A 14,774-nucleotide genomic window follows, 5' to 3' on the forward strand; every position below is an offset into this window, starting at 1 on the left:
ATTTTAGAATCTCAGTTTTTACCTTTACAAAATGGACGTAACAGTGGAATTGTGAAAATTAATTCAACAAGTAGTGTAGCACCTAGAATTTTAGCACATAGTTAATGCTTAATGAAATGTTATAAATCATGTATTAGGGAAATGTGTCACTCTTCCACCCAGCTAAAATTCTTGTTTTACTGGGAATTCTGCATTTTGATGGAAACAAATTTCTTTAGTAGGAGTATTAGAAACATAAACCAAACACTTGCATAGAATAACATACCTGTTACAGCTTTAAGCTCATTACATACATTAACTCATTTAATCCTCAAAATAATCCTATGACATAAATACTTTCATTATACTTGTTTCAGAGATGAAGAAACAGAGTAGTTAAGTAACTTGCCCTAGGTCATACAGCTACTGGATGGAGATGTGGTACAGGCTTAGTCAGCTTGACACCAAAGTACAAGTTTTAAAATTTGACTATTAATAAAGCATATTAAGTGTGATAATGTGTACGCACTTAAGATAGTATATACATAATTTATCTTGGCTACATTTCATAAAATATTTCCATTTTTGAAATATTTTTTAATTTTATCTTTGATATACTTATTAGTAATAATAATTAAATGGATATATAGTAAACTGATGTTGACAGAAGTAGAAGTGCATGGCTTAAACTAAGCTATAAATAAGAAAGATTTATAATTGGGTTTTAGATATAACTACTAAAAATATAAGCTATATTTTATAGATTTTCAGTGTATATTGGAGAAAGCCTCAGTATTTTTAAATTCAGAATTAAAGTGTAATCCTAAATTGTCATGAAGATCCCTTAAGATGAGTCTGTTAACCACTTCTCATCTATTACCATGCTGTCATTTGGTCATGGACCATCAAATATGCATTGAGATTTCCAAATGTATCAGTCATATACTTGACATATCATGAACCTGATTATAAATATTGTTTTAAATAATCTATGTGTATGTCATTTAAGCATTTTTATTATCAATACATTGTGAGCATCTAGAGGAGGTGTAATACATCTTTCATCATTCTATTCTTAAGAGTTTTATATGTAGTAGATAATTTAATAAATGTTTACTGAATGAATAATGAATATACTCAATTTCTAGTAAAGTAAAAAGTGATTATTTTAAAAGCAGAATAACCTAAATTAGTCTCTCAAAATAGAAATGGCATGGAGATATCCAGAAATAATGCTGATCAGTCATTACTAGTTAGAATGTTTATACATAAAGTTACATTTTTTTATGTGGCAAAAACCACATCTTGGGGTGCCTGGGTGGCTCAGTCATTAAGCGTCTGCCTTCAGCTCAGGTCATGATCCCAGGGTCCTGGAATCAAGCCCCGCATCGGGCTCCCTGCTCTGCCGGAAGCCTGCTTCTCCCTCTCCCACTCCCCCTGCTTGTGTTCCCTCTCTCACTGTGTCTCTCTGTCAAATAAATAAATAAAATCTTTAAAAAAAAACAAAACACATCTGGACAATGTAAACCAACTTGGTCCGACCTTTAATATCATACAGATGCAGCTAAATGCAGAATTTAACCCCTGGTATTTGCACTCAACCATTAAGTTTTTATAGATGTGTTACTTTGTCATGTTAAGGTTATTTAGATAGTCTCTCTAGGGGTGCCTGGGCAGCTCAGTCGGTTAAGCATCCAACTCTTGGTTTTGATTCAGGTCATGATCTCAGGGTCCTGGGATCGAGCCCCGCATTGGGCTCCATGCTCAGCGGGGAGTCTGCTTGAGAATTCTCTCCCTATCCCTCTCCCCAACCCCCGCCCCGCTCACCTGATCTCTCTCTCAAATAAATAATAAATCTTTAAAAAAATATTCTTCCTAACATACACGTTGATACTTTTATTCATATTTCTATTCCTTTTGTAAAGAATATGGTTTGAGAAGTTTGTCCAGGGTCAGTATTAATAAAGGTTTATCTCATTTGGTTCTGATTTCATACCATGCTCCTTTAGTTGCCCCACACCCACAGGTATATTGAACAAAGGCCCCCTGGATTGGGAGCATATCGAGGTGAACCTGTCTCATTGGTCAGAGTCCTCTTCTGCTTGTTTTTCCCCACAGAAAGCAAGGCAGCTTGCATCTGGAAGGGAAGGCCACTCCCAGTGACTGGGCACTTGGCTTTTATTCCCTGGAAGTACAGAATTAGTAGAGTCCTTCTGCATCTGTTGATTTGGAAAAAAAATACTGAAAACTACTCTCATGGTCAGAGTCTTACTTTAGATACTTAATTTAAGTGTTTGCAATATTCTTGTTATTAAAATGTCTCACAGATTAGATAAGCTTTGTTCTACTACTCTGTAGCACCTTCACACTTCTGCCAGTTAGACTGCCAAGCTTTGAAGCTTTTGCACCCAACTTTCAATAACTTGTCTCATAAAAATCTGCTTTCCCAAAAGGTGCTATATTTATCACAGTACCTACTGTATGGTTTAACAATGCCATCATTTTTCTTTTTTCTCTTTGGAGGGAGACACCTCTCTCATTCCTGTTCTTCCATTTTTGCCATAGACTGTTACCATCAGTTTCAAATATCAGGTATATTTTAAGTTCCAGATATAGGGGAGTTCTTAATAATGTATGGTTACAGACAAAAATAAAGGTACATATCATGAAAACAAAACATGTAATGTTTTGGGGAAAAGAAAAACCCTTTGCATTTGGTTTTAAAATTTATTATATTGTTAATACCAGGATTGCCCTTTTTTCTTTGGAGGGGAAGGGCTGATACTAAGATTGGCTCAAATGGTAATAAAGAGAGAGTTTAAAAGGTGTCCAAAAGATTCATTACGTACTGCAGTAGATTAATTCATGAGGGACAGACATATCTCAGTATCTGAGGATGACTTTGTGCAGGATAGAGCTTTTTCTTTCTTCCACCGAATGCCTTTGGGGTAAATCTCAAAAAGAGACTGCTGAATAGAATTGACCACTATTTTTTTTTTTTTATGTGTAAATAGGTCATCGATAGTTGAATGTGTGTATATACATCTGTTACCCGCTCTGTATAATTCTTCATACTAACATTTTTATTTTGACCACACCACTTTCTCTGACCGCACCATTTTCCTTGTATTAATATCCCAAGGTAAAGTAAATTAGATGGCTTTATTAACTGCTTGAGCAATAAAAAATAAATAAATAAATAATAGCATTTCCTTAAGATAGTGTAAGCCCAGTGTGTTGAATTTTCATATATATCTTCTCCACACTCAAGATTTGAGTTTAGACTTGATAAAAATTCTATGGTAGAAAACCTTATGATATTATTGTCAAGCTGTAAGGACACTGGAGATCATCTTACAAAGGAGAAAGATGAGACCCTGAGAGGTTAAGTGATTGGCCCCAGGTCACACAGCTGGGATCATGGCTTTCCGGGTCCCTGAATCCCGCCACAGGTTTATGTGAGGAGGGATACCCCAGAGCAATTTACTTTTTCCTTCCCAAGGCTTCGGTGCTGACGACACTCTTTTGCACATTGCACTAGGTGCAAGCCCAGAAATTCTGCCAGGAGCAAAACAACACTCCTTAAACACTCTGTGACTTTCAGAACTGTATAAAATAAAAGGTTGAAGTTAATGGTTGCCAGCTTTCAGGGAGTAGTTCCTCTTTGGAGCCAAATATATGTGGAGAACAGATGAGACTGTGGGAGTGAGTTGGCAAAAGGGAAAGAGAAATGAATCTCTTCTTTTTTTGAAAATGAAAGTATAAATAAATATCTGGGTAACTTGGATGTTTATTATTCATTTAGAGAGTCTTCCCACTTGAAAAATGAAATATCTGTATCTTTAATATGAGGATTCTTGAATAATAATTTTATATTTCTAACGATCATGAAATAATCTTTTTTTTTTTTTTTTTTTGGAAGCAAAGAGATTATTTTAATGACCTGGATATATGGAACTATTTGTGTTCACGTTCTTAAAAGATCATTATTTCTTATACTGAAATTCCTGTATTTAAGAGTGACTCATGTTGCAATAATGGGTTTCCATAATTTTGAGAACTCAAAGCAAATATACCTCAGAGATAATGATTATTTAAATTTTTGGTTCATAGAGATAAAACAGTCTTTGACATAAGGAGTATGGATATAGGAGCCAAGAATTCTATCATTTTATTTCACACTCATTTTGTTTTTGAAAAGTCTCTTATCGTGTTTGAGATCCCACAGTGATCTTAAAGACGCTTGTTAGCAGAAGCTCTCTGGGATTTCACTCTCATGCTGTCCTTAAGGGATATTTTGTAGAATTGTGCTCAAGAGAAACACTATTCTAATGAAACCTTCCTGGGATTTTCATTCATAAATCTGTTCTGTGCCTAATGGTATAGTGTAGTGGTCCTTGTTAGAGCACATTACTGATGCCTTTCCAATTTAGACTTCTCACGTTTTTTCCAATTTAAGAGTATTCTTAATTTATTTGAACTTGAGTTTGAAAATGTATCTAGCGTATCAGTTTTTCTCAAGCAATGGAAATTTGATAATCTTTTACTAAGTTGAGTTTTGTTGTTTCTTTAACAATTACTGTAGGTAAAATACTTGGTATGAGTTTGGAAGTTCCTGAAGTTACTTCTTCAATTTTAAATTTTTTTTAAGTTTGTATTTATTTATTCATTTAAGTAATATGTACACCCAGTGTGGGGCTCAAACTCAGACCCCAAGATCAAGAGCTTCATGCTCTTCCAGCAGAGCCAGCCAGGCACCCTGGAAGTTACCTCTTTAAATCTGTTTGTACATCTCTGTGTTTTTGTCTCTCTGTCTCTCTCTCTCTCTATTTCTCTTGTTTTTAGACACAGTAAACAAAAGGAAGATGGCAACTCTCACCCAAGGTACATCCCAATGTAGTTCAGTGGCCATTTCATTCTTTTTTAAGTATAAGCACATGACTTTAATGGAAACACATGATACACCTAGTCATATCTGAATGATGTCTGGCATTCATTAGACATGGAGAATATTTAGGTGTTATTGTTAGAACCTGCTTTTATATCATCACACAGGTAATGTTGACCCTGCAAGACCACATGGAATAGAGTTATTCTGTTTCTGTAATTTAAAGTGTCCTCTATTCTTGGAATGAAAAAAAAATTCTTGGCCTCCAAAGCATCAAGCCCAAACATTTCACATGGTGTCCTATATAACTTTTTTTTATTATGTTATGTTAATCACCATACATTACATCATTAGTTTTTGATGTAGTGTTCCATGATTCATTGTTTGCGTATAACACCCAGTGCTCCTATATAACTTTTTAAAGGATGTTTACTAAAAAACACAGTTTTATTAGGTGGAAATCATCATACTAAATGTTATCTTTTTTTTTAGATTTTATTTACTGATTTTTTTTTAAGACTCTCCACCCAGTGTGGGGCTCGAACTCACAAAACCTGTGGTCAAGAGTCGCATGCTCTGCCAACAGACCCCGCCAAGTGCCCCCATACTAAAAGTTTTATAGTTCCAGTCGGGTCAGTAATGTTAAGACTATATGCCATGCATAGAATTACTGAAAACACACTTGTATAGAGCCTTGAGTTATATTACTTGACATTTCTCCCCACTTTTGGTAGTCCAAGATTTTAAGTTATTTTGCGCCCATAGGATAGGCTGTTGGTGAAGGGAATTTTTAAATTCAAGCTCACTGTCACCAGAGACTTCACACAGTTAAAGGGAGAGTGATACAATGTTTTTGTGACTGTCAGATTGTGTTTGAATTTAATTCCAGTATGGAGAACTGTTTGGATATATTAACTGAAACTTTTACTGTGTAGTAAAGTACAAGGTCAAATCACATACAGTACCATTTTTTCATTTAGATGTAGACAATAACTCAGTTGGGGGAGAGTGGCCATTTTTCTGGTTCTAACTATATAAATCTAATGTCTAGAGTAATTTGGAAAATTTTCTATGCCTACTATCAAATATGTTTTTATAGCTGAGAGAATAGAAACAGCGATGAATTGTTAAAACAGCTATGAATTTTGCCAAATAGGCTTCAAGCCCTCTTCACCTATTGCCCAGTTAAGGAATCAACATCCTGAGAGCATTTTTATCAGCATCAAACTACCTCTCATGGCATTGGCTTGAGATTCTCTAGTGAGATTTTGTTATATTTCCTCAACTAAAGTCAGTGGAAGCCAATTTTTCCATCAAGTGACTCTTCTAGCTCTTTTAAAAGGCTGTAAAGTCAGGCTCTTCTCATAGGTCAGATTTTCCTAAGACTTCTAGCTCTTCCTAAGCCTCATTTTGGAAATCCTCAACAAATATTTCCAGCAAAATTTGGAATCCCTAAGACAGCATTATGTCACCAGTTTCTTGGGTTAGAATTATCCTCTGTGCTTTACCTTTGGGCTGTCTACTTTTATCTCCATTAACCTTTTGGCTTGAGTATAAACATTTATTGAAGGCTACCTCCTTTGTCGGTCCAGTAACTCCAAAGGTTAGTGAGAAGTGGATGCTAGTTTGACCTCTTTTATCCACATTAGATGATTCTAATTATTCCTAAGAAATGACACTTTTGACCCATTTTGTCCTTGTCAAGTTTGTCTAGTTGTGGGCTGTCGAAGCATGAAACTCTGGGTTCAAACAGTGTCCAGGAGTGCACATTTTTCTAACTTACAATGCGGAGCCTCAAAAGTGCACACTATTTCTTTTTCTTTTTAAAACATGCCGGTTTAACTGAAACTCAGGGCTCCTGTTATGTCCCTTGAATTGATTTATTCCTGAAAGAGACCGCCTAGATATGAAGTGCAAACTTTAACCTGTAAAAACCCATGGGTTATTGAATACAGGAAAAAAGAAAAAAAAAAAAAAAACCCTTTACATAAGTGAGGATAAGCTTGGTTTTGCTGAGGTTGCAAGCAACTCTAATATCACAGCAACATTTTACATAAAGAAAGAAGTTTATTTCCTTATCACGTTATGTGGCCATTATGATTCCTGGGGCTTCCTCCTTACATGGTTCCACGATCACTTCAGCAAAAGCAAGGCGTGATGGTGAGTCCATTGGCTCTTACAACTTCTCTGTGGAAGTGATTGTTCAATTTTATTGGTCCAGTGAAGTCATAGGCCATCCCTAACTTGAACAGAGATCTGGAAAGCAGAGAGCTAGGAACAACGGATCAGTAGCACTAGTGACTACTACCAGGTTTAAATTGGATACTTAAGAGTTTTTGTCTTGACTTTTATGCAAATAGCGACAAACATGATCCGCACCTGAGAAATAGTAAGGATTCAGTAAATGTTTTTGGACATTTTTAATTCATTTATTCATGTAGCTATTCAGCAGATTTTGGCATGCATCTGCAGTGCACTAAACACCATGCTGGTTGCTTTATAAGACTTTCCATGAGATAGAAATGATTTGGCAGATGTGTGTTCTGAAATTCAGGACATTCGAGTTTAAGTGGTTTTCCGGTCACAGAGCCTGCCCATAGCACGTAGTAGGATTCAAACAGAGGCCATCTGACTCCAAGAACAGTAATGTCCTTTTGGTTCCATCCCAACTGTAAGGTCGATGGTAAATCATGAAACGTTTTAAATACTTAATTGTAGAAGCGGAAATTATTACAATCACCACTATGTATGTTCTTGTACTTGAAGACAAGAACATTAAGCATATCTAATGACTGTGGAATGACAATGTAGATTTTTTGTTATTCCAACGAAGAAGAAGCTGTTTCACACTTTTGAGTACTTTTGATAAGAACTTAAAGTCTTTTTTTTTTTAACTGTAAGTCAGTAAACCCACATGCCTTTTGTATTAGTTTTCTGTTGCTGCTGAAACAGATTACCACAAATTTAGTGGCTTAAAACAACACAAATTTATTATCAGTTCTGTAGATCGGATCCAGTATGGGATCTCATTAGACTAAAACAAGATGTCAGCAGGATGCTTTCCTTTCTGGAGGTTCTAGGGGAGAATACCTTTCCCACCATTTGAGCTGGTGGCAGAATTCAGTTCCTTGAGGTTGCAGAACGGAGGTCCCTGTTTCCTTGCTTCCTGTAACTGAGAGTCATCCCAGTTTCCAGACACTGTAGTGTTCCTTAGTTTATAGTCTCAGTATGCCATCTTCAAAGACACCAAAGGCAGTGGAATCCTTTTCATATGGAATCCCTTTGATCTACTGTTTTGCCTCTCTCTTCTATGTGTTAGATGGGGCCTATCCAGATAATCCAGGATACTCTCACCATTTCACGGTCCTAAACTTTAATCACATCTTTAAAATCCCTTTTCCCAAGTAAGGTAATATATTCCCAGTTTCCAGGGAATTGGGGCATGGACACTGTTTCTCTGTCTATCACAACTTTTATATCCACTCTCTTCTCGACATATTGTGCCAACTATATCCTCTGTAGGAAGCTAATAAACATCTTGGCCTTACTTTCTTTATTTGTGAAATTAGGGAATGAAACTCACTGAACTTCAAAGTTGCTTCCAGCTCTTAAAATTCTAGACTTGTGTGAGTCCTTGTGATAGAGACATGGGAAAGTAAACCTAATGATCAATGTGGATATTATTGTTATTTTCTATTCATGGATTTTGCTGGAGTGTAGATTTCATATAATCCTGGATAACTCCTTCCTTCTCACACTTGGTAATCTTCTTTGAAGTCAGTCAATCTCTACAAAAGTTGTCTTCTTCAGAAAGAAATTGACTTACCTCCTCAAAACTGTAATAACTGGTCCCTTGAGATTTTTTATCTACTTATTATTTACGTTACAGCTTGGGTATAGCTTTCAGCAAGTCTTTGCTACATTTTTGCTTTTGCTTTATTGGTTTAGAGGAAAAGAAATTGTTTTTCCTTCGATTCAGTTTCTTAATAAGTCAGATTCTACCTATGCCGAGGTGTAATAAAGATTTCCAAGGTTTTAAAACACATGATACCTAACTTACTTCTAAGGAAATATACTAATTAACTATTTTTATTTGTACCATAAAATTAATTCCTTCAAATCCTAATTTGCTTATGTACTAAATGGAGAAAATGTTAATACCTAAGTCCTAGAGTTAAAAAATCAAAAAAGGTAATTGAGGAGAAGTACAATACCCAACATTTAGTGCTCAATAGATATAAACCACCAATATTGTTCTAACCATAGTAGTAGTAGGTGTGGAGGTAAACGAGTCATCCCAGTTTGCCCAGGAATTTCCGGTTGAAGTGCTGAAAATCCAGCATCCTGGGAGACCCTTCAATCCCAGGAAAGCCCAGATGGTTGGTCACCCCAGGAGTGGTAGTGTCTGGAAACAAAGCTAGACATAAAAATAGCGTCCTCCTTCTACCAGCTATTTGACCTAAAAGAAATTATTAATCTTTGAGTTGCAGGGTTTTTTGGTGGTTGTCTTTTTTTTTTTAATCTGAGAATGGACATCAGGACTAAATAAGTCAGGGAAGTGTCTAAGAAAATCCCTGCACAAGTTGCATACGTGGTAGCACCCTTATTCTTCCTGGTTAAACAGTCTTAACTGATTTCCTTTGCCAAGAAATTCAAGCATAAAGGGTTTTGCCTGGTATGAAAAGGTCCTTCAAAATATGCTGCTCACCTGCCCTTCCAGACAAATTGCTGTTATGTTTCTTCCACTTATCAATAATAACAATAGTGATTATAATGATGATAACTAATGCATATCTAGTGCTTTCTACGTACCAAGAACAGCTCTAACGACTTTGTAAGTAGTTAAAACCAGAGAGTCCCAGAAAGACTCACTATTTCCTGTACTTATGACCCTCTTATAAACTGCTCAGATTTTGCCCATTCTATACCACCAATTGCAAATTCTCCCTGTTTATCCTTTAAGATCTTGTCTGAATGTTACCTTCTCTTTATCTTCCCAGAATCCACACAACAGAAGTTTCTCTCTTGCCCTGCATTAATCCCAAAACAATTTACACATGACTTTGCACTCCTTACCATGCTACTTTTTGCATTATATTAAACTTTTTCTTAGTATCCATATCTTTCACCAAAAAAGATGTCCTCACATTCCTAGCACCAAACACAGGACCACGGAGGAGGTGGTTTGTATGTTCATAAATGATGGAAGATTATAGTATCAGCAAAATCAATTGATTTGCTCTACACTAAAAGATTCCCTAAAGAATTTAAGTGATCAGTATCTATTTTTCATATTATCTGTGGAAAATTGTAAGAGCTGATTTACTGTGTAGAAATCTATGTGGCTTTAAGAACTATGGAGTATAAAGATTAAATAAAAGGCATGTCTTTCCCATGAAATAACAGTACAGTAGAAATGGGGGAGGTGCCTTTTGTTGAATTCTGTTCTTTAAAACCAGAAGAGAGAAGGTGTTAGCAATAAGACCACAAAATCTCCTACATCCGGTTTTATCGAAATGGTGCACTCTCTCCTGTGACTTCTTCTGCCTACTGCTTGGAGACCTGCTGACCCTGATCTGTGGATTTACCAGTTTCTCTGGTAGTAAGAGAAGCAGACATATGCATAATTAAGACCTAATACTTAAATGGATATGGGTCATTATCATTTCAGATTGAAGAAGCTTGCTTGTCTGCAATTCTGTTTTCAAACAGAAATAAAAATGGTCACTCAGACTAATAACCATAAAGATAACTTGATAACATTTTTGCCTGTATTATTAAAAAAACGATATAATATAAAATTACTTCTTTCCTCTAGGATTTTCACATAACCACCCTGCAAGATTGTTCTTTCAGGGACAATTTCTATAGTTTGTTACTAGAGAAGTTTCTCTGAACGTGTAAAGCACCAGATAGATGTTTGCCAAATATTAAGATATGTAGTTGAAAAATTAAGAATTTAAAATGAATCAAAGTATGAATATAAAAAAAATTACTATGCTAATATTTCTCACCATTGATCTGATCTGGTTTACCATCTCTTTTAATATTTGAAATATTTTTTCAGATTTCTTTTTTTTTTTAATTTATCCATTATGGTTGATTTTTTCATTAAACAGTATATTTCATGGTAGTTTACCTCTTATAATATAATTGATACTTCAAGAAATGGGTTAACATTCATCTTATGCCTAGTTGTCAATATGGGTTTGCAGCTAACGATAGATCCGTGTCTCAGACGTTATCATTGTTGTCATTCAGCGGGTGAAATGGGTTTTCCAGATTCCTGAGGGATTTGAAATGACCAGATTACATGGAACTCCTCAAGTGAATACTTATTAATGCCAATTTGGGAAATTTGCAGCAAAGTCCCAGAATGAGCTGAGATCTCTTTGGCAGGATCATATCTAGGTGAAGATTCAGTTCAAAAATTACCTTGAGACCCTTGCATTGTAGTCTGTGTTGTGGTTTTGTGATATTTGATATACAGACATGGTCTGGTGGATGATAAAAGTCTGAATGCCAGTTCACTGTGACTCATCGGGAAACAACAGTCTTGCTAAAGCTCACTTGTTTCCTCCCCAGTTTATTTCCTGCCATGTTTAACGTAATTAAAGACAAATAATTTGGATGCCAAACAGCCTAAAATGATGAACATTTTGAGCCTTATATTTAAAACGTACAACTGGAAATACTTTGTTAGAACTAGGGCAAATGTCTCCCCGCTTTCTGTGCTTCTCAGAGCGAGGGACGTCATGCTTTAGTTGCTCTGCATCTGAATTTATTCACGAGTCCTCTTTTATAGTCTTTCTGGAGACAATGTATGGTGAATCATTAGCATTATTATTATTTCAGTTACCCTGAGACTACATATCCACACTTAGCAGAGGGGGTTGGGTAGATTTCATTATTCATTCGAAATAAATTCCTGCTCTAATATAAATGTTGCTCAGGATAGAGCTTTGAAATGGATCCTGATTCTTTAAATTCTTTCCTGTCTGTTTCAGGAAATAGTGAGATCCTGTTGATAGTAAAGTACAATGTGTCTAAAGTTCACTTCTAAACACTCTGCTCTTTGCAATGAAAGTCATCTGCATTCTCTTTATAATTCAGAGCCGCAAGAGATCTGTCTAATCTTGGAGATCTGATCCAGTATCATTTAGGAAAAAAAAAAATCCTTGATAATAATTCTACCATTCAGATTAGTGAAAGCAGTAAATCCTTACAGCTTCTGTCATCTTAAAAAGATATAAATTATGAGACAGGGGTATAAGGACTTGGATTATGGTTTGGGAGATTTAGTTGTTTGTAAAAATAAAATGATTAGTACAGTTATTATTCAAGTTTTTAATCAACGAAAGCAAATGGCATCTGTTTGTTATCATTCTTTCCACAGAAGACAAAGGCTCAGGTCCCGATGGTGCTGACGGCTGGTCCCAAGTGGCTACTGGATGTGACTTGGCAAGGAGTGGAAGACAACCAAAACAACTGCATTGTGTACAGCAAAGGTAAATGCAGGATCATTTCCCTCTCTCTTGGCAAGTTGTGGAACCCGAGCAAGGCAGGACCCCACCAAGTGCGCTGTAATGGGAACGCAAAGGGAAATGCGATCCTCTCTCTTCCTTTTTCTCAAGAATCTCTCTAACCTGTGTTTCCAGCAAAGCATCCTGGGCTTTTCCTGTACAATATAAGACAGAAAGTGTTATACCATTAATGACTTAGCACTGCGCACACTTCCCGAACCCTGTATTTGAGTGGTGTGACTGGGACCTTCCTTGCTTTTGGCTTTATTGATAGCCAGTTTGATGAAATCCCAGGTTCCTCCCTCTTAGACATTACAGAAAGTAAATTCCTTTTGCAGTTTAGCAGTTCGTGTCCAGGTACATGCTCCAGGCGGCGCTGCATTCCAGCCTCTTTCTTGAAATCACTCATGATGAGGATAGCTGAAAGTGAAACCATTGCAAAGACAGAGAATTCTTCCCCATGGTGATTTCTGAAAGGCAGGAGGCAAACGGGGAAAGAGGAAGCCGATGGCTTGCAGAGCTTTACCTTTGATTTGCTCAGTGTGACATCAGCCTAGACCCATCATCTAGCTACACACCCTGGCTACAAAAGAGCCGAAGGTCCGTGATAGCACTTCCAGACACAGGCCCCTCTTCATGTGAGGTGTGGTTTGGGGCACTTTTCTCCATATTCAAGTTATGGGCCCCAGCTCTGTACTCTTACGGTGAAATCCCTAGTCGTGCCTCTTCGTAAATATTGCAAAACCTTGGGCTTCTCATGTTTAATTTCTTTTAGCTTTCTTTTTTAACCAAACAGACCTACTGAGATCAAAGATTTATTTGTACATTGAACCTAGAAACCATAAAAGCATACAAGGGAACAAGCAAATAAGCACCCCTATCAATATATTAACATATAAAACACTAATCATAACATCAAAGACTCTTAAAAACTTGCTAGAAACAATTACAACTTGTTCCTATAATCATTACAATTTGTACACTTATAAGAGGATTGCCTTTAAACTACCATAAGCCTTTGAAAGTTGAAACACCGGAAAGAGGGAATTTGCAAGCTAAAAAAACAATCTGCACACCAGGATCTGATTATATTCTTTTTCCTTCTATAATTGCTGGTCCCAAACCCACTCATTTTTCTAACCTGAAATACCTGTGGTAAGCTGGTGGGAGCTTTTAGATAGAAGGGAAGTGTGATTTTCCCAGGATGTGTCAATATGATATATCAAAGTGGAAGGAAATGGTATAGTGAACCAGTTTACCAGTGCCCACATTCAGAATGCAGAAATACAAAAGAGGCCTTGGAATGTAGGATTAATTACGAGGAATAAATTTTTGTTGTACAGTGTCTTATCTCCATGATGGCAATATAATATGGAGGAACCAAGAGAATAGCTGTTCTCTTGTCATAATCCAAATCCATTGCATTTTTAAATCAGCCATTCTTTTGGGAGCCATGATTGTTATATTGTTATATATAAGGAAAGAAATATGGCAAAATTGCATTTCCATGTTCAGTGGAGTACTTTAACTTGAACATGTTTATGTGTTTGGATTATGGTTGGCTGTATGTTAGGTCTTTTGGCAATAAACAATTTAAAGTAATTTTTGGAAGGTTACTAATAAATTAACTCATAATGCACGCATTGAGCCCAACTACGAGCTAGCCTTGTACATGGATACTAATAGCCGCCATTACTAAGCACCGCTGAATCCTCTCCATGGTACTTCTGTCCCAGATTGTATGTGTTTCTCTCATTGTTCTTCATCACCTTGTTTTACGATCATTATTATATGGGTTCAAAAAAGAGTAAAAAAGCTAAAAGCTAGAAAAAAAGAAAAAAAGGTTAAAAAGTTAGCTATTAACTTTCAGCAAAAGAAAAAGTAACAGGTTAGCTATCATTGCCTGCCTTTCTCATCTAATCTATAGTTACCAAGGGCAAGAACGAGGTCTCAGTCACCTTCCTATCCTTGGTCTGGTATGCTGCCTGTGCAAAAAAAGCACTAAATAAATATTGATTGGCTGACCAGATAAACAAAGTCGTGGTTGCCAGAAACTGGAATAGGCATTTCACATACTCGAATGATGAACCATATGCATTATGGCTATTTAATGGTTCTTAACCTACAAAAGGTAATTTGATATTGTGCAACTTAAGAACTATTGGTATTGCGGTTCAAACAGCAGAGACTGCAATAACTAGTGTATAGGTATTATTTCATTTTATCTTCATTGAATACCTCCTATGAGGTAATTAATATACTACTCCAAAGGTGAAATTGGAGTTAGGTGGGTTAAGTAATTTGCCATGGTCACATAGCTAGTAAGCGGTGGGAGTTGGGCTCAAACATGCATTTGTCTAACTTAGGGTCTGAGTTATACATAT

At 36.3% G+C, this 14,774-nt stretch overlaps 1 protein-coding gene across 5 annotated transcripts in view; it reads left to right on the plus strand.

Annotated features, from left to right (window-relative positions):
• ZFPM2 (zinc finger protein, FOG family member 2) overlaps positions 1 to 14,774 on the plus strand; it is a 421,250-nt gene that overhangs the window by 278,690 nt on the left and 127,786 nt on the right. For all 5 annotated transcript variants that reach the window (XM_081816390.1, XM_081816391.1, XM_081816392.1 and 2 more), the window contains one exon: positions 12,264 to 12,375. In XM_081816390.1, coding sequence (XP_081672516.1) covers positions 12,264 to 12,375 — 112 coding nt within the window. The remainder of the gene's footprint in view (positions 1 to 12,263; positions 12,376 to 14,774) is intronic.

The sequence above is a fragment of the Leptonychotes weddellii genome, chromosome 4 (genome assembly GCF_054177405.1).
Source record: "Leptonychotes weddellii isolate Sample4059 chromosome 4, ASM5417740v2, whole genome shotgun sequence".
Taxonomy (NCBI): Eukaryota; Metazoa; Chordata; class Mammalia; order Carnivora; family Phocidae; genus Leptonychotes; species Leptonychotes weddellii.